The sequence below is a fragment of the Adiantum capillus-veneris genome, chromosome 24 (genome assembly GCF_014529385.1).
Source record: "Adiantum capillus-veneris isolate H3 chromosome 24, ASM1452938v2, whole genome shotgun sequence".
In the NCBI taxonomy this organism is placed as follows: Eukaryota; Viridiplantae; Streptophyta; class Polypodiopsida; order Polypodiales; family Pteridaceae; genus Adiantum; species Adiantum capillus-veneris.
In genome coordinates, this window is record NC_140954.1 from 8603832 (window position 1) to 8624010 (window position 20179).

The 20179-nt window shown below is 45.5% G+C and overlaps 1 protein-coding gene across 5 annotated transcripts in view; it reads left to right on the plus strand.

Moving 5' to 3' along the window:
• Positions 1-20179, plus strand: part of ECA3 (endoplasmic reticulum-type calcium-transporting ATPase 3) — a 215251-nt gene that overhangs the window by 88483 nt on the left and 106589 nt on the right. For all 5 annotated transcript variants that reach the window (XM_086497970.1, XM_086497971.1, XM_086497972.1 and 2 more), the window contains 2 exons: positions 9543-9628; positions 9713-9814. In XM_086497970.1, coding sequence (XP_086354096.1) covers positions 9543-9628; positions 9713-9814 — 188 coding nt within the window. The remainder of the gene's footprint in view (positions 1-9542; positions 9629-9712; positions 9815-20179) is intronic.

Genomic DNA, 20179 nt, shown 5'->3' on the forward strand with positions numbered 1-20179 from the left:
GCTATGTGGTCTCTATTCAAACCTTGCCTGTGGATACACCCTCTTTCTCGGATCCTCAGGCTGAAACCAGTGACCCAAGTCATCCAAAAGAAAGTGTGCCAGTCCGAGAAGCAAGTGTGTCAGTCCTTGATGATCCTGCTTCAAGTGTCTTTCTGATGGAAGTTGTCGGCCTTGGTGAATCTATAACACATCATAGAAGGGGAAAGAAATCTCCTCTGCAGGAGTTCGCCAACGCTCCACCTCTTCCCTTAACATCCCTTGGATCTTACGCCCCGCCCACTCAAAAGCACTCTGCTGTGTCTGAAGACTTACCCTTCGAGGAGCTCCCACCAAGATGGTTACCAGAAGAGTATGCGGAGTTTTCAATCGGTCAGACACCAGCCCATGATGTCTCGAAGCTCCAAGAGGCAGCTCACTTTCATCTTCTGATGCGCCCTCCCAAGCTACACCTCCTGACCCGGTCAAAGAACTCAACATGAGCGACCCTTACAACCCTCATCACATCCTCTTAGCCGCTTGGTTATGGGAGCATCCCGCGCTACTCGATCAGGTAGTCTCTTTCATGCACTCTTTTAAAGATGTTTTTGCTTGGTCCTACAAAGATTTGGAAGGGATCCCACCAGAATTGGGTGTCCATACTATCCCTTTGGTTGAAGGGGCTAAGCCGGTCAGAGGCCGAGCTTACAAGCTCAACCGAAAGTATGCAGAAGCTATCAAGTTAGAGCTAGAAAAAATGCAAGAAGTAGGGATCGTTGTACCTGTGGAGGACTCTGAATGGTTATCACCCATGGTGATAGCGCCTAAGAAGCAATCTAATAAAATTTGTGTGTGCGTCCATTACCATGCTCTCAACCCTAAACTATCCCAGACGGTTTTCCCACACCCTTCATTGGGCGTGTGCTTGAAGATGTAGCAGGGCATGTATTGTATAGTTTCATGGATGGGTTCAGTAAATACAATCAGTTGGGCATCCATCCAGGTGATCAGATCAAAACGGCTTTTGTGACTCCCTAGGGTATTTTCATCTACACTAGAATGTCGTTTGGGTTGAAAATGCTCCACCTTCCTTCAATCGCACAATATATCTCATATTTTTCCTTTGCTTACGGATCATCTTTGCATCTTCATGGACGATTTTTCAACCTTCTCGGTTGCTCAGTGTTCAACCCCATCGAGAATCTAGAGGAGCACCTCGCTCAGCTCTCTACTGTCTTTCTCAGGTGCAGAGAGGCACGCGTGAAGTTCAATCCGAACCAATGTCATTTTTTGGTCACTGAAGGCACACTTCTAGGCCATGTGGTGTCTGCTAAAGGTTTAGCGCCTGAACCAAAGAAGACAGTAGCCATCTTGAAGCCTCCTCCCATCTACCCAGAAGATGTTCAGAGCTTGGTAGGCCACAAAGGCTATCATCGCAGGTTTATACGCATGTATGCACAGGTGGCTCAACCATTGATCTGACTCATCAGTGCTACTGTACCCTTCCAATGGTCAAAACCTGAGGTTGAAGCATTTGCATACCTCAAAAAACGCCTAACTGAAGCACCTAATTCTAATGGCTCTTGATTGGTCTCTTATGCATACTGATGCCAATCAACTAGCTCTGGGTTGTGTGCTGACTAGGCCTAGTAAGGAGTACAACCTGGATCGCCCTGTTCACCATGCAAGTCGCCTGCTCACCAAAGCAGAGCGCAACAATAGCACCACAGAAAGGGAAGGTTTGGCTGTTGTGTATGCTCTACAAAAGTTTCGTCACTGTTTATTGGTCCACTTCACAATTATTCTTGATCAACATGCCCTGCGCTATCTACTTAATAATCCGCAGGTTGCAGGTTGAGTATGGCGGTAGTTACTCTTATTTCAAGAGTTTGATTTCGAAGTGGTACTCCGACCTGGCAAATATCATGTCATTGCTGACCACCTCTCTCGCATTTAAACAGGTGAAGAAGCTACAGGGGTTGCGGATGACTTTCCAGAGAGCAGTCTATTTAAGGTAGATACCACTCTAGAATGGTACGGCGACGATGTCTTGCATTTGCTGTCTACTGGCTTGTACCTAGAGAGTGCGTCTCCATTACAGAAGAGAAGATTGTTGTTGAAGTCTAGGCCATTCACTCTGATTGGAGGCCAGCTTTACAAGTCGGGACCAGATGGTGGTGGCCATTACCTTGGTCACATCACCGCCCAGAAGATTCTACAGAGTGGTCTATGGTGGCCCTATGTTTTTCGGGATGCAATCGCCTATTCTCTTATGTGTGTGAGCGCTGTGGACCTAAACCAAGGAAGCAATCCAACCGTCCTTTGCAGGTCTCTATGGCATGGCTGCCCTTTGAGAAATGGGGCATGGATTTTGTGGGTCCAATTGCTCCCCCGGCCCAACCAGGTAACCGGAAGTATCTGTTAGTGGCTACAGATTATGCAACCAAGTGGGTAAAGGTACTGGCAACAACTGATTGTACTAGCAATAATGTAGCCAAGTTTCTGTATGAAAATATTTTGTGCAGGTTTGGATGTCCCTTGGAGATCACCAGTGATTGGGGTAGTCACTTTGTTAATGAAATGATTTTAACCTTGCTCGCCAACTACAAGGTTTTTCATCGTAAGTCTTGTTCCTATTACCCTAGAGCAAATGGGTAGGCCGAGAGCACCAACAAGGTTCTGATAGCCCTTCTGCGGAAAGCATGTGATCTCCATCCGGCGTCTTGGGCTCAAGCTATCCAGGACACCCTTTAAGCAAACCGCACTTCTTTCAAAGCCACAACCAATCACACCCCATTTCAGTTAGCCTTTGGTTTGGGAGCACCCTTCGAATTCAACTCAGGATCTCCGCGAGTAGGCAGTCTGCGTGCCAATGGGGGTTTGGGGTCTACCTCTGTCTCTTGTCTCGCCCTATTGGAAGAAAGCCGCCGTTTGGCTTCTCAGGCTCTTGAAGTAGAGCAGCTTCGATGTAAGGCGTGGCATGATGGCCATCTCCGAAAGACAAAAATTATGCAAGGCTCACGGGTGCTAGTGTATCAGGCTCGATATCAGAAAAAAGCAAAGAAGTTGGTCCCATCTTGGCAAGGACCATTCATAGTATAGGAGATTCTACCATAGGGGGCAATATAGTTAGTGACTCTGGAAGGTGTTTCCTTGCCGTTGGTAAATGGCTCCAGGATTAAATGCTACTACCCTTCACCATAAGCTAGAAGTTGTGGTCTCTCAAACTAGTATTTTAACCTGCAAGCCACGAGTGTGCCTTCTCCTTGCGCTCTCGACCATCCTGCTCATTTTATCATTTGCCTTATCACAGTCTCTCTTCACCTTCATCTTTGTCTCACTCTTAAACACTGTGCTTCTGGCCTATGTCTGGCTTCTATCCCCAAAGTTTTTTCAATGGATTCCTGCTGTGTCATGAAGTGTATTCTTTCATTAAACATTTTTCTATTGGGTTAATTGCATCAGTCTATTTATTTGAGTTACTCGGAGGTCTCGATCTATCCAATTGGATATTTAACTGGGTATTTCTCTCTTCTCATGAAGCCTTCTCCTGAAGTTTTCTCATCTTAACTGCATTGCCCGCTTTCCCTCCTTAGTGTCCCTTTTTTTTTAGAGCATGTCTAGTTGCTATACTACTCTTCTTTTCCTAATTGCGATATTCATCTCACATGTGGAATTCAAGATCTGTTGGTTAGCCATCGTGAACATAGCAGGCTATCCTTCGTTTGCCAAGGTTGTGCAAAACCACCTCTTCCCCTAGTAAGTTCTACCCTCACCATGAGTACTTCATGTTTTCAGGGGAATGCGAATTTAATAGCCTCCAGCTGTAGGTTGCAAGAGAATCCCCTCGCCACTCCCTACCCGCCTCTCTCGGCCCTGAACCTCTAGCCCCCCTATCCAGTTGCCCTCGCCCATAACCTACCCCTCTCGCCCATATCCAGTCCCCTCGCCCCCCCTCCCTCATCCCTATCTGGTCCTAGCCCCTACCCACACTCCCCCAGTCCCTACCCTCCTAGCCTCGCCCCTGCCCTAACTCCCTTGCCCCTACCCTACTGTAACACCCTCGCCCCTAACCTAACCCTCTTGCCCCGACCCAGTCCCCTCGCCCCTCACCACCCCTCCCTCGTCCCAATCTGGTACTCGCCCCTACCTACCCTCCCCTCGCCCCTACCCTACCTAACACCCTCGCCTCCTCCCTAATCTCTCTCGCCCATACCAAGTCCACTCGCCCCTACCTACCCTCTGTACAGTGGTGTTGACAACAACTCATTATAACTGGTACAAGCAAGCAACCTCGTAAGAAGACCTTGTCACGACAGAGGCCCTCGTCTGATACATCTCGAAGCTCTTTGGAGGAAGACACAAAAAACTCTAGCCATGGCTTCACATATTTGTCCGCCAGTGATCATAGTGATGAGAGTTACAAAGCTTCTCTGGAGTCCTCGTCGGCATCTGACTCCAGCTCTGGCTCTGACTTATAGTCTTCTAGCCAAGAGGAAGAATATGTGAAAGAAAAAAAGAAGGCCAACATTCATGTGCTGAGCCATCAATCACTAGGCCTCTTTCTTCCAAAACTCAAACCAGATTTGAACTTTCATCTGCATCCGCCTCATCCTTCCCTTCAAGAAGTTCTATCAAGAGATCAGCTAGAAACGCTAGGTCTGACAGCATTGGCAAAGTCAGATCTCCCTACTAATATTCCCGTGGATATGGTCCATGAGGTTCTCAAGCTTTTTCTAAAAGTACGAGGGCACACATTGACGGCCACACGCATTGGTCATGCTTTGGGGATGAAAAACTTTCCTTCAGTAAAACCGGCTACGAGAACCTACTCACAACTTTCAAAAGATGCGACCATTCAGGCATGCCAGAAGCTACTTAGTGTTGATCATGCTGACTATGCAAAGAATAAAAAGCTATGGGCCATTTTCAAGTACCTCATAGTCAGAGCTGCTAAAGTAAGCAAGGGAAGATGTGATGTGCCTACTATGTTCTCTTACTGCGATGGCCTATACTGCCTCATCAACACCATCCCGTGTGGCTTTCATCAGATTCTCTTTACCTCCTTACAGTCCCGGGCCAAAAGATTCAGAGCTCAGGTGCAATCTGTGCAATCTAGCTTTCAGTGCTTTGCATCTCCTATGTTGGCTTGGGTCATTAATATACATGTTAGCCCCATGGATGTGGATGCGGATATGCGGCGTAAAAACTCAAAGGCAAAAGGGAAATCTATTGAACAGACGACTGAACTACGTGGGAAAAAGAAGAAGAAGAGGACCGAAGTGGTGAAGGACACAGTAGAATCTCTAGTATCACTGCCAGTATCTGAAAGCCAGCAGCTTCGGATCCCGCAAAAGTGATGTAGAGTCCGAAACTGTGTAAACCTTGGTACAGTATGGCCACTTTTTCAATTTTTTACAGTATGGCCACTGGCCTAGTAATGGCCTGCTGGTGTCATGAAGTGCGGAGAAGATTCTTACGATTTTAACAATGGCATCCAAAGCGGATAAGTTTGAAGGCATGAATTCCATCTTGGCAGACAAAGATTATAGGCTATTTAACGGGAAAGATATCATGGACGACTACAAAGCCTCTTGGACCGAATCCTACGGGTACTACTGGTATTACACAAGCTTATCTCTTGAACAACAACGAAAGGACGAACATGCTATTGTTATTGTCTTAACTGCAGTCTGCTCTTGGAAACGATTTCATACATTGTTTGGAGGAAATGGATATCTTATTTGGAGCTAAAACCAAATATTCAAAGATAAGTTAAAGCTGGAGTTACACGCTTTGAACATGCAGTTTGGTGTGAATATTGCATCTCTTGTCAATCACTTGAAGAATATCAAAACTCAATTTGTATGTGTTGAAGCCTATGCGTAACGAAGATCTTGTTGCAATTTACTCAAAACTCTCATAAATTCAATCAAAGTGTTACCGTACTTGAGGAAAAAGATACAATTCCTGCATTAGATGGAATATTCAATCACTTCTTTGGAGGGAGGAGCGCAGATTGTTGCATGGTTCTCTGTGTTGGTAGTCGAGATCTTGCTTATGTTGCAAAAGTGACACTGAAAAATTCTTGTTCTATTCATGGACAAAAAAACTATCAAGCAAACGACTGTATCGCTAAGCGTCTGTGTGTGCAATTTGGAAAGACCAATTATCAGTCAAACAAATGCTTCAAGAAAGCTAAAGTGAAGTTTTGCAAATGGTGGTGATACTGAAGAAGATGCAGCTAATATGGTTGTAGAACTATTGATGATTGTTTTACATTCTAAAAGCTGGTTGTTTATGTTTCAAGTTCAGGTCATTTTACTTGTCTCAATAGATGTAAAGGGTTTAGACACTACCCTCACATATTTAGTGATGAGACTACCTAGTTTGTGCTGGTTAATTGTCACGTCTTGTGGATTGAGTGGCATATTTAGTCTGTGGTAAGACTACCCAGTTTGTCTTGGTTAATTGTCATGTCTTGTGGTTTGAGTTTGTGTTGTCCATCCATCCCGATTCTTGTTGGAAAAGAATACACACATCCTTAGTTAATTGTCATGTCTTGTGGATTGAGTGTGTTGTCCAGCCATCCCAATTCTTGCTAGATAAGAATACACACCCTATGTTATGGTATAAGGGGGCTTCTAGTCTATGTGGTCAGATGGATCAGATTTATTGGAGTTTGTCATGTTCAGTTATAAGGGGAAAATGTTAGCAATAAAACCTGACCATGGGTTATGTCTCTTGAAGCATGCACCACTAGGTTAAGTGGTTGGGGGTTGTGAGGTAAAGGTAGGTTAGTGCATGAGCCTTGATAAAAACATTGTAATGCCGCACATTCAAATTCTCTGTCAATTTTTCTCCTCCCCCTTCTCATGTGTCTTTCATCTCCATCTTCCATCCCCGTACTATATGGAGTGCAGATATGGGGACCCTCAATAGATCATCATAGTTAGCATAGACGTACAGATGGGTGGCGAGACATGGAGTGCGATCATCCAATTGAGCTGGCTGCCCCTCCTTTGATGGTTGAGGCTCTTACGAGATCGTTGGTATTCATACACAGCTTATGGGCGCTCCCATGAGATCGTTGTGCTCGGCTGGCCTTGGAGTCTTCATGACACTCGACAGCACATGGAGATACATTATGTTGGTATGCACAAATGGTAGCATGGTTTCTCTATGGACAAGCTCCCCCCCTTTCAGTATTCTCTAGATGCATCATGTAGGTGTGCACAGATGGTAGCATGGTTTCTGTATGGACAAGCTCCCCCCTTTCAATATTCTCTAGATGCATCATGTTGGTAGCACAAATGGTAGCATGGTTCTAGCTGCATGGTTTCTCTTTGGACAAGGTCCCCCCTTTTCAATATTCTCTAGATACATCATGTTGGTATGCACAGATGGTAGCATGGTTTTAGCTGCATGGTTTCTTTATGGACGCTCCCCTTCTTTCAGTATTCTCTAGATGCACCCCCCTCTCTCTCTCTCTCTCTCTCTCTCTCTCTCTCTCTCTCTACGGAGGGAGGTCACTAGCCTTATACGACAGGATTTGTTTCAGTTGGATACCCAGAGGACATGGATACAGCCTTTACAAGAGCTAGGCCCGAAGGTGACCAATATAGAGAGCATTTTCTCGAGCTCATAGAGGATGGGTTCTTATCTTGGCCTGCCTACATGCCACATGGACACTTACTTGTCCCATGCTTATGATGTGCTATTGGATAGATTCGGACATCATCACACAAGTTGGAGATGGAGACTTGCCGATTTCGAGGCATTTCAGTCGAGGCCAGGTTGTGCTAGTTGTGTTAGAGAGAGCTAGAGCCAGAGCTCCACTATATATGGCACTATCATACTATGGGATACGTATCCCCCTTTCACTGCCTCTTTAGATAGGGTTTTGGGCCTCTATCTAGAGTTATGAGATACTAGGATCTGCTAGAGATTCAGTGATATCGAGCAGGGTTACTGAGAGAGAGAGGCTCACACATTGGGAGACACACCCAGAGACAGATCGCAGTGGTCTGCCATCTAGAAATTGAGCAGAGACGAGACCAGCTAGAGAGGAGGGATACAGGGTGCATCACTAGTAGAGGTATACTACTGTGTAATTGAGCAACTGAACTGGGGAGATCCAAGAGGCGCAGGATAAGGGGATGCTCGCATCGACGGATGAGGTTGCAGCAGAGGATCAGATCTATATTGGCGAGACATGGGAGATGCTCTGTGTAGACTCTCACCATGGAGGACATCGACATGATCATGCACTGACCGATGCCAGCCATCTCCAAATTCTGATACACATACCCACCTTTTTGTATTTGTTTTCTGAGATACACACCCACTTTTTGTATATGTACCTCTCAGTCTTGTAAAACCCACCTTTAATAGCTCTAGTAATGCTGTTGTTTAGTTAGTTTCTTTCGTTTTATCCAGACCTTGTATCAGATTCACTATGATGTAGTTCTTTGGTCTCATAGGTCAATATGGCCTTTAGAAGACGTTAATATAACATTTCATTTTTTCATTTCACCAACAGCTCGTGGGTGTCCTCTATTGCAGTGATCAGTTAGCTGGAGACTGTTCAGCTTCTTTGCGAAGCCTGTTCGTTGAGCGTTGCTGTTCCTGCTATCAAGTTATTGCACAGCTGATCAGGCTGCCCTTGCATGTTACTTCAGCGCTGTTGACTCTGCAAGTTTCTATAGCAGCGGCAGCTTCACCCCCTTCTCAGGGACACAGCTGTGGTGCACCGCCCTCCGAGGGTCAGAGGCTGGTGACTTGGGTATCAGAACCATCTTTTTCTTTCCTTAACACAAAACAAAGTACTATAATTGCCAGTGTGGCACCATGGAGCAATACGAAGTTCATGTTACTAGAACAAAGTCAATTGCAAGTACGGAAGAATAGGACATGATGATTGATGAGTACACTTTCTCATGATGGTAGACAGATAGAGTGTTGACTTCGTGGAGATATCTGCCATATCCCAATATTCCAAACTTTGAGGACCTTACCTCCTCGCCCTACCAGTTTCTACACAAAAAACTATTCCTAGCCTTCCAATTTTATCTCCAAGTGTTGTTACAATTGCTCTGGAAACAGTAGCAATCCACTTTGTTTAAACCCTTTTTCCCGTGAACCTCCTCCCGCTTCTTCTCTTTTTGGAGGTGTTTCAAAATTATGATTTTGTATTGCACATTTTCCCCTCTCCACCTTGTCCACCATCTCTTACGCGACCAACTCCAGGCTTCATGTCTTCCTATGGAAGGCTGTAAACCTTTTGAACTTGTTGAAAGCCTCTCAAAAGACCCATATTACCCTGCAACCTACTATTGGACGTCCTTACAGATGGAGGAGGGACAATCAAAATCTTCACCTGCATGCTATCATTTCTTGCTCTATGTTCCTGTTTTATCATCATTGGTTCGGTTTCCCTGTTGGAATAATTGGGAGAAAGGGAGTATGGTATATTAACAATGCTTGACATGAATCTTGTTGTGCAGTTAGAGTGTCTTGATTGCTTTTTTCCTTTCCCTTCAACTTTTTATATCTGCCTATGACAGGAGAAAGTTGCTCTGTGATAAAAACAATTGATGCGACGTATGCAGAGAAGGCTGTATACCAAGACAAAACAAACATACTTTTCTCGGTGGGTCACATCTGTTTGTTCAACTCAGAAACATTATTGTACTTTTCTGGAATTCGTGTAGTTTATACTAGTGTGTATTTTTAGGGCACTGTGGTGACTGTAGGACGGGCGCGAGCAGTTGTCACCAATATTGGTTCAAAGACTGCCATGGGAAAAATACGGGATGCTATTTCTGAGTCTGCGGAGGTAATATCTGACCCTTTGTTGCTGGTGATTGTGTTGTATTGGAGTGTCTTTACGAGTTTCTAGGCTGTGCCCTCACCTCTGACAGGTGTGAGAAATTCAGTTTTGGGGTTCGATAAAGTAAACTCTATATAAACCTGTGTGCAAGCTTATGCATGTAAAAGTTGGTGTATCTTGTTTTCCCGTTTTCTGCATGAAGAAGCGAAGATTGATGTTGATTAATTAAAATGTGTTGTGCAACGTTTGGTATGAGACCCCACACACACACACACACACACACACACACACACACACACACACACACACACACACACACACACACACACACGCATTGACACGTGCTGATGTGGCAGTGTTCGGATTTCCGCATTTTGCACTGACATGTGCTGATGTGGCAGTACTCGGATTGCCATAATTCAAAGTGGATAGCCAAGGGCCTTTAAATATGTGCATAGGGCTCAATCTTTGGCATGCTTCAGTGTGAAGGTGGAGGGATTGGAGTACCAACATTGTACTCAGTTGAAGAAAAATAAAGAAATACTGAAAGGGGTGCCAAGGTTTGGGGCCAATACTCTCTGGGGTGGAATTCCGCCACTCTGTGTTGCGTGTGCTCTCTTTCTTTTTCAGTTTAGTGGTATTGAAGTTTTAAAAGTCCGTTTAGTCTGTTCGTTTCTGTTGGCACGTGGTGCCCGTCCTGTGACACTAGCCAAGAAATCGGACATGAGACCCTCCTGCCAATGAGTTGCTGCCGTTGGACGAGCCTCCCTCTGTGCTGTCAGTCTGTGTCGGCTCAGTCGAGCTATGTACTGGAAAAAGGGGATCCTCGGGTGATCGACTGAAGCAAAGAGGTCTCACCAAAACCACTCCCCTGGGTCCCACTACAGCCGTGTCAAAGGGCGGCTCTCCCAAGCGCAGAACAGCCATAACTCTAGGTTGATTGGATCGCCACTCGAATCCTCTGAAAACATTACTCAGTCACCTTTGGTGCCTCAATAGCAACGCTGTGAAGAAGACCTGTCACAAAGTGATGACGTGGCATAACCTAAAGGAAAAACTCTAGATAGAAAGAGGTCAGAGCCCCGCTGAAAGACACGGAAGAAGTTGCAGAACCAATCCGAGTGGTAAATGTGAAAGGACACCTAATTTTATTAGTTGTACCACTTATTGGGTACTCTTCGATGGGGCCCAAAAGGGACAAAGACTAAAAAGATTGGCGCAAAGGACTGATGACGTGGCAGTTGGACGGGTCTCTGCAATTCGTGCTGTTGTGGTGGTTGTCGTACGGATTTCCACAAATCGCGCTGCTGACATGACACTTAAACGGAATTTCCGCGATTTGCGCTCGCCAGTTTTTGGGACTAGATGCTTTTTGACTTGAAGCTTTTCATGTACATTGGTTTTGGGAAGGCTCAAGGCCTATAAATAAATTGCCAAGGCCTCAGCCTCTGACAGATTAGCTTGGAAGCACTATTGAGACGAGGACCCTGGGACATTGTACTTTGTGAAGCATTAATAATAAAAAATACAGAAAGGGTGCTAGTCTCTGTGGCCAATCTCTCTGGGCAAGGAACCTCGCCGAGCCGTGTCGTGTCGTGTTTTGTTCAGTTCTTTCAGTTCTCTCGTGTGTATTGTGGTAGATTCTTGACTTGGAGTGTCCAAGTCTGTGACAGTGGTATCAGAGCTCAATCGATTCTTCTTCTACGAAGGATCCGATCCCTTTACTCACAACCCTCATGGATCGAGTCAACGAATCACGCCAAGAGCGAACTGTGACTCCCGACCAACCCATAGCGAGCGAGAACAATGAAGACTCCAATGGACATCGTCCATCTTCTTAAGATCCAGAGTAATACGGGCCATCTCCTTCTACTGAGTAAGCGGCAGCAACAGGTTGATGCTTGTGCCCAGCAGATGCTTCGGTACTTCAAAGATCCACAATATGCAATTTTTTTTGCCAAGTACCCCTTGAGATGATGCATTCCAGATGGCGTTCCGTCATCAGATCACCTCTGAAGTCAGCAATGAAGAAGTCAACTACATCTAGGTCTCCTGCCCAGAAGGTGTATTTAGAGGATGAGTTGAAGAAGCAGTAGAACGACGAGTTAGAAGACTCACGAAGACCAAGAAGTGGCCCGGAAAGCAGAGTCGAGCAGTAGACCATCCAGGCTACGTGGGTCGGAAATCTACTTTTGAAAATGCCAAGAAGGCTAAGAAATGAGTTAGATTTGAGGATGATTCTAGTTCATCCTCATCTTCTTCTGACAGCTCTGACAGTTCTTCGACCTCCGAGTCCAGTGACGTGGGAAGAAAGAGCCGGAAGAGGAAAAAGATTCAGAGACACAGCAGAGGCAAGAAGAAGGCAAAAAAGCGTCGATCTCGTAGAAGATCCAGAAAGCACTTTGATGGTTTAGACGAGGATTCCTCTTCCTCGGACACTTCAGAGTTTGATGAGCTGATGTTTGCAAAAAGGGAGCAATTTTACAGAGCCAATCAATATGATTTTCTCGAGGATAGGAAGAAGAAACCCAAAGATTTTAAGGAGGGCGGGGCAATAAAGTTTGACACTTTTTTTTGGCTTCAAGGATACACACAGAGCCCTTGCTTTCATTTAACAGTTTGATATTGCATAGTATGGAGGACACTATTTTGAGCACTCCAAAGTCCGGAGGGCGGCATCCTACCTCAAAGGGAACGCATAGACTTGGTGGTCTACCTTGCTCCTACGGAGGGAGGCACCAACAAAGTGGCTTCAGTTCTAAAGAGCGTTTACTTCCTCATGGCTCACTCAAGAATACAAACGTGATGTGATCACCGCTTGGAATCATCTGAGGATGACCAAGGACGATACCTTGGATACTTACTGTCAAAGATTTTGGGACACTTTCTTACCGGTCTCTTCTTTCAAGAAAATTACGTTCAAGCAGTAGAAAGAGCGATTTTGGTTTGTCTACCCAAAGAGATATGAGATTATTGTTGGCTGTAAAATTTCGAGTCCATGCAACAGTTGATGGGACATGCATAGCAAGGGTTTGCAATGCATGGGGGCACTCTTACGTAGCCCACAAATAGATTAGTGTCATCTCGGACCGGACAAGATACGAACAATAGTAATAAAAGGAAGGGAAAACAACAAAAGAAGAGACCCTTAGGCCCTCGATTGTCGGCATAGCAACGGGCCGAATACTTCAAGGAGGGTAAATGTTATTGTTGTGGAGAGCATGGGCATGTTTTAGCTAGGTGCCCTAACAAGGCACCAAAAGAACAGCCAGAGTGCAAGCCTGAGAGTTTGAGAGCAGCAGAGGAGCGAGCAAAGAAGGGATAGACAAAAGCAGGACTGGTAGCAGATTTTGTGGGACCGACCCCGAGAAAATGGATGAAAGTACGGAGCTTTGCAAACGTGGGGCAAAGTACGAGATCAAGAAGCCCTAATCCTCTTCGACGGACGAGCCAAGGCCAAGTTTATTTCGGCTGAATTGGTGGCTCGACTCGGAATTACGCTAGAGAAAACGAGACCACCGACTAAGGCAGCTCTAATGGCACTGGGACGGGATGTTGCCATTACACTTGTCATAGGCAAACTTCGATTGCATTGTCAGGGGTATTTGGGGCACGAGGACTTCTATATCATGCCTTTGGCAGGGTGTGATGTCCTCTTAGGAATCCCTTGGTTCCACAAGAACAATGTGGTGGTCGACTACAGGGCAAGAAAAGCAACTATACCTACTTGCATGGAGGAGCGCCTGAGACAGCCCCATGCATTGCACTTTAGGTGACTGGCTACAGTTTTTAGGCTTGTCCGAGGAGCTTCAGAGCATCCAGCTACAGGGCATCAGAGGAGTGTAGAGCATGTGTCAGGACATCACAGAGGCAGTACTAGCTGAGTGGCTCACGCCTCTCAAGTCAGCAGCGCCCAGATGGATGGGGGGCTTCACGCGACTGGAGGTTCTTATCGCAGTTCGGGCTTGCTCAGAGACGGTACCCTCCCTGTTCTTCGAGCTATAGGGTGAGGGCCGCTTGCACTGAGTTTCAGTAGAGGCCCCACAGGTGGCAGAGTGCTATTTTTAGAGGATTCGAGTTGTGGGCATCTGCGGGAGGACTTGCGTCATTGATCCTGACCCTTCAGCTCTTGAGATTGGCCACTGGAGGCTGTGGGCTTGGGAGTGTTGTCCATTGGCACGAGTGCAGTGGGATCTTGGAGAGTGGTTCTGGAGGGACCCTTTCTCCTCAGTCGACCATCCAGGCGTCCCTTTCTTTCAGTACAGTGTTCGATTGGGACGTCACATACTGGCAGCACGGAGAGAGGCTTGTCCTGCTGCAACACCTCATTGGCAGGAGGAGGGTCTCACAGCTGAGTTCTTGGCAGTTTGTTGGAAGAGGTTGTGGGACTCCAGACAGCCGCGGTGAGTCACTTTGTTTTAGTGGCTGGTTGCACATCGAGCTACAGCAGTTGGGAGCTGGCTTGTACATAGTGGTCGTTCGGTAGGCAGCTAGCGCAGCTTGTGACCATCCTGTGGAGAGTTAGCGCCATTGTCTTTGGGATTGTCCTTTGGCACATCAGGTCTGACTTCATGTCCTTCGGTTGATGCCCGCTCTTTCGACGGCACAACAATACACTTGGGGGGCAGCTGCTTGGTCCACTCTCACGAAGCCAACTACAGGGCTTATTCCACAGGATAATAGTGATGCAGCTATCCTCCTCCAGTAGGATGATAGTGATGCAAGGGGGTCGACCTTCACTCCAGCTAGCTACAGAGCTTACTCCACAGGAGTGGTGCAGTGAGAGAGAGAGTGTTGGGAGCTCATCTGCGGCCTAACACTTTGGTTCATCTGGCGGGCCCGCTGCTTTCACATCTTTGAGGCTCACCCTGTACCACGAGCAGAGATTATTCGAGATCTGTGGCTAGAGCTGATCCATACTCTCAGAGGATGGTTTGAGAGCAGCTCCGATCGCATGCGGGAGCGCAGAGAGGCTTTTCTTTGACTCTGGCGGCTTGGGCCTTTCTTCACCATGGTTTAGGGTGTGCTGAGATGGCACTACCGCCCACCTGTGTGGCTTTTCCCTCCTCCCATCTCTTGATTTAGCCTCATTGTACATATGCTGTTTTTCATTGGGAGAGTCTCCTCCTTATGATTGTTGTGTCCCTCTCTAGTAGAGGTGGTTGTAGCCCCATGGGCAATTTCAGTAACTAATAGAAGGATCTTTTTCTCGGAAAAAAAAAACAAAAGCAACTATGAAGAATAAAAAGGGTAGAGAAATAGTACTTGATGTAAAATTGAAGGGCGCGTCCGTCCCACTTGTCTCGGCTTTGGCCATTTCTAGATTAATGATATCCAGTTTGTTCGTTTACTCGATCTTCTTGAGAAGGAACGCCAAGAATTTTTGCAAGCTCAAGCTGACTGGTTTTCAGAAGGCTTCCCAAGGGTTCCCGCACGCAATGGAACAATCCCCGTGTGATTTGGATGAGTTTTCACGCGAGAAAAATCTCCAAATTTGCAATCTTTTGCGATGGAGCTGTGCACATCTGTGGAGGATTAGCAATCAACTAATCCGGTTCCTGTTTAGAAGAAATATGCCTTGGCAAACCCGCATAAAACCCCCAAAACTGTAAATAGTCAACTAAGAAGCCCAAGTAGTGGGGCATTACCATATGTGCGAAGGGGGGAGAGAGACGTGCAAGAGCAAATCATTATGCTACATGAGACAAAGTAGAAAACAAGCTTTCCATTAAAGTAGTGAACCTGTGCCCACTACACACACACACACACACACACACACACACACACACACACACACACACACACACACACACACACACACACACACACACACACACACACACAGAGTAAATGCACAATCATTAATTTTTAGCCTCCTCTCTCTTTTTTGGGCGCCCCATCTTTGGATGAGAGCCTGGAGTACGTATGTGACCTGCAAGTTGCTCCCCTATTGCCATATGTCCAGCTTAAGGGAGCAGCGTCATCAACGACAAAGCACTTTCAAAGTTAAAGACCAACTTAAAGACAACCTAACAACAAGATTGCACATGGTCGTGTCAAGGGACAAAACGAGCTAGGAAGGGGGGAATGTTGGCGGATTGGTTGAACGGACACCCACCCAGCCGAACACATAGCCAGACACCACATTTATTTTTTGGAGCTAGTATAGCTACATTGTGTGTAAATCTTGTTTCTAGAGTAGCAAGTCAATTCCTTGAGTTGTAATTTTATCATGGTATGTGTAAAGGCCCATGTGAGCCTGTCACTGGCCAGACTTCCATACTCATATAAGAATCTAGTGCTAACTGGCTCGACTTGTCTCAAACTGACCTACCTAGACTCCCGATGTGAGAAACCCATTTGGCCGTAGCCGTTTGACACTGGCCATGCAATGTCCACTTGCACCTTTCCAAGGGTTCAAAGGAATATAAGTAAAAATAAAATAAATAAAAATATAGTACATTTTTAAAGAAGGCAACATGAAAAATACACCTCCAGGTGACACATCCCACCCTTGAAATACTGCAAGCGATCTCGTTTGCATGCCAATAATACATGCTGATATCTCCTGATATCACATATATTCTATGATGGGAATCCAAGATATACATGCTTCTAGAAATGTAGCGCGTTGGACGATTAGACAATCCCACCAACATGGCTACCACACATATATCAAGCATAGAAGTCTTCTGGTGTACTCTCAAGCACAATGTTCTCTAGGGAAATTGTGTATGGAAAGAGCATATACAATTTGCTTAAGTACTTCTTTGAGCATCATGAACCATGCTCTCACGTTGCTCCATAGAGCTACATCAAGTCACTGTGGGTTCCATATGAAAGGCTTCAAGATATAGTTGCAATAGCCGAGGTGAATCAACCAGTTTAGACTCTTCCATCCATTTAGCATCCAAAGATGGATAGTTCTTAAACTTCATCAAATAGCGTCTTGCAACCTTTCCTCTAACCTTTCTTTCCTTATGTGCCAATGTCTGTTCAGGAACAAGGAACAAGAATCTCATCCAATTCTTCCACTTCGGGCTGTTCCTCATCAAGCATATTCTTTGGCACATCACCAACAAAGGGCCTTAGAAGGGTGACATGAAAAGCATCATGTATTTTTCAGCCTTCTGGTAGCTTCAACTTGTAAGCTACATCACTGATATTTTTGGGAATCTAAAAAGGACCATAATATCGCATACTGAGCTTTGGAAAAAAACATTCCCTCGCCTTTCCTTTTTCTTAACCTGGCTTTTTAAAACGGCAAAAGTACCCAATGACCAAGTGAAAATACAAGTTTACGGTGGTGATGATCAACAACTTTCTTTTGCTTAGCCCGTGTCTTCTCGAGAGCAATCTTTATCTTCTTGTATGTTTCTTCCATATCTTGCACATATTTGTCTGCCTCAAATATCTTGTCCTTAGTTTGCAAAATGGGTGAGACTTTCTTCCCTCCTTCCACTATCTCAAATGGTGCCTTACCTGTTGACATATGCACAGTGTTATTGTAAGCATATTCAACCAATGGGAGATGGTGTTCCCAAGTTGCATTGTGCTCTGACACATAACATTTGAGCATATCTAGGAAAATAGAATGTGCCTATTCTGACTGTCCATCAGTTTGTGGATGCAACGAGATGAGGACTTTAGCGTAGTGCACATGGGCTCTAACAATGCCTTCAAAATTTAAATCTTCAACATATTGGGTCTTCATTTCGTCTAGTTCACAATGGTACGGAATTGACAGTGCCGAAATTTGGGGCTTTCGTGACAATGCATCAGTCACCACGTTCTTTTTCCCTTCCACATGCACAATCTAAAATTGGAACATTGACAAGATGTTTGCCCATCGCATGTGTTTCTCAGACAACTTCATTTGTGTGAGAAAGTATCGCAAGGTTTGATGGTCTGTTTGGACAACAAAATCAGCCCCTAGCGGATAGTGTTTCCAACTAGTGAGAGCGTGAATTACTGCCAGCAATTCTCTCTCATAAACTTGCAAGTTCCTTTCGGTCTTTAAAAGAATTATGCTCTCATGTACAATTACTGCATTAGAATTGCACCAATAATGTGGCCACATGCATCACATTGAACCACAAAAGGTTTCAAAAGATCTGGCAAAATGATTACTGGATTAAAATGTCACAACCCAGTGACGTGGCAGCCCTTGTACACACACATACCTACCCCTAGGCATGGACGATCCCGCGGAAAACCCTGCTGAAATGCTGATGTGGCACTGCCGTACAGACTAGTCCGTAAATTACGGCGGAAAACGCGGCGCGTTTTGCGGGTAGCAGTGTACGGACGGTAGCTTTTTGGGCCTGCTTTTGGCCACGCAAGCGCTGGCTGTTTCTACGCAAATTGACTTGCTTTATTTTGTGTAAATTGCAAGAGAATGAGAGAGAGAGAGAGAGAACTTTTGAAAGCCCTTGATTTTTGGGACAACTTTTGGGGGTGTGCTTTTGGCATCACTTGTAATCTCTTTATAAGTGTGGTCGAGCTTCCCACTTCTCGGAGCATATGGACGCAGAGTCTGAGAGTGAGAGCCTCCCACTCCCTTGTACTTTGAGTTGCAGATTAATAAAAAAGAAATACCGAAAGGGGCGCCAGTCTTTGGGGCCAATATCTCTAGGCACGGAACTCCGTCGGGCCGTGGCGAATCAATTGTGAACTGTGAATCGTTTTGAAGTGAATTCTTGTCGTGTCGCGGTAGAATCTCTACTTGGAGTGTCCAAGTCTGTTTTGGGAAAGAATTTTCGTGGCCTCGGACTTATTAGCCACTCCCACCCTTCATACATCGCGCATCGGGCGCGCTTCTGTCTACATAAAGCCATTAAAAATCCCAGATTACACATGGGTTTTGGTGAAGAATCTGACAGATATGACACCTCTCAATAGGAAGGCAAAGAAAAGTTGAAGATCAGGTGCGGGAACTGAAGAAAAGAATGAAGATTTGGGCAAATTTTTTTTCGGACAAGTTTGCCTGAAAAGGAGTACAAACCTCAACTGCAGATTGACATATGTGTGAACATATTGATTAAGTACTCCAGGAATCCGAGATTGGTAATACACTTGAAGATTTACCCGATGGATACAATTTACTCGAGATGGCGTGTGGCCATTGCTTTTACTTTCAGGAAGGGAGTAAAGCCGAAAAGATAGACGAGTGCAGAAAAGCAAAACCTGTACTCGCAGAAAGACATGGACAAGCGAAGCAAAAGCAAAGCTTCGGAAAGGGCAAGAAAAAGGCAAAGCAGCCTAGATTTTGCTCAGTTTCTGACATTTATACCGAGGACTCATCCTTAGATACTTCGGACTCCGACGATCACATGTTTTATGCAAAGAAGAACATTTTTTTTCAAAGCCAACCAATATGACTTCCTCCAAGATAAAAGCAAGAAGGTCAAAGAATTTAAAGAAGGTGGACAATCGATTTGAATCCTTTTTGTTCCGTGATGCTCGAACATGGCGGTTCACTCTTCTACTCAGAAAGGAAGCTCTAGTTAAATGGTTGAAAGGCTTTTTATTTCTTCTTGGCTGTCTCTGGAGTACGAATGAGATATACGAACTGCTTGGAATCATCTTCGGATGACCAAGGGAGATTCTTTGGACGCTTATTGCGAGAGATTTTGGAACTCTTTTCTACCAACCTCTTCATTTATGAAGATCTTGTTTACGGAACATATTGAGCGGTTTTACCACGGACTTCTGCAGAGATACGAGATCACTGCTTAGAGTAAAAGTGAGATACCATTCAGGACCTGATGAGTCATGCGAAACGGGTTTTTGCTACTCATTCACGCAGTTTGACCCTCCCCACAAATGAAATCATGACACAAAGGACCGACCAGACTTCGAACAATGAAAGTAGAAAGAAAAAGAGCAACCCAGAAAAGAAAGAAAAGGATGCACGACCCAAGCTTATTCTTCGAGAGACATCAAAGAGGGGAAGTGCTTTGGATGCGGGGAAACTGGGCGTATCTTTGCGAAGTGCCCTAAAAAGGCACTGAAAGAACAGAACGACAAAGATGAAGAAAGGCCTCGGAGTTCGAAAGCAACTGAGGAACGTGGATAGGACTAGATGGGTACTGACCCAAGCACGATGGACGAGAGTACAAAACTTTCGCGAGCATGGGGCAAAGTGAAAGACCAAGAAGCGTGGATCTTCTTTGATGGAGGAGCCAAGGCCAACTTCATTTCACCTGAATTGGCGGCGCGGCTCGAGATCACACCTGATTGGATGGGACCACTAGCAGAGGCAGTTCTATCGGCATGCGGCAGGGAGGTAGCCATTACGCCTGTCATTGGCAAACTTCGGTTGCATTGTCAGGGGTATTTGGGGCATTAGGACTTCTACATAATGCCCTT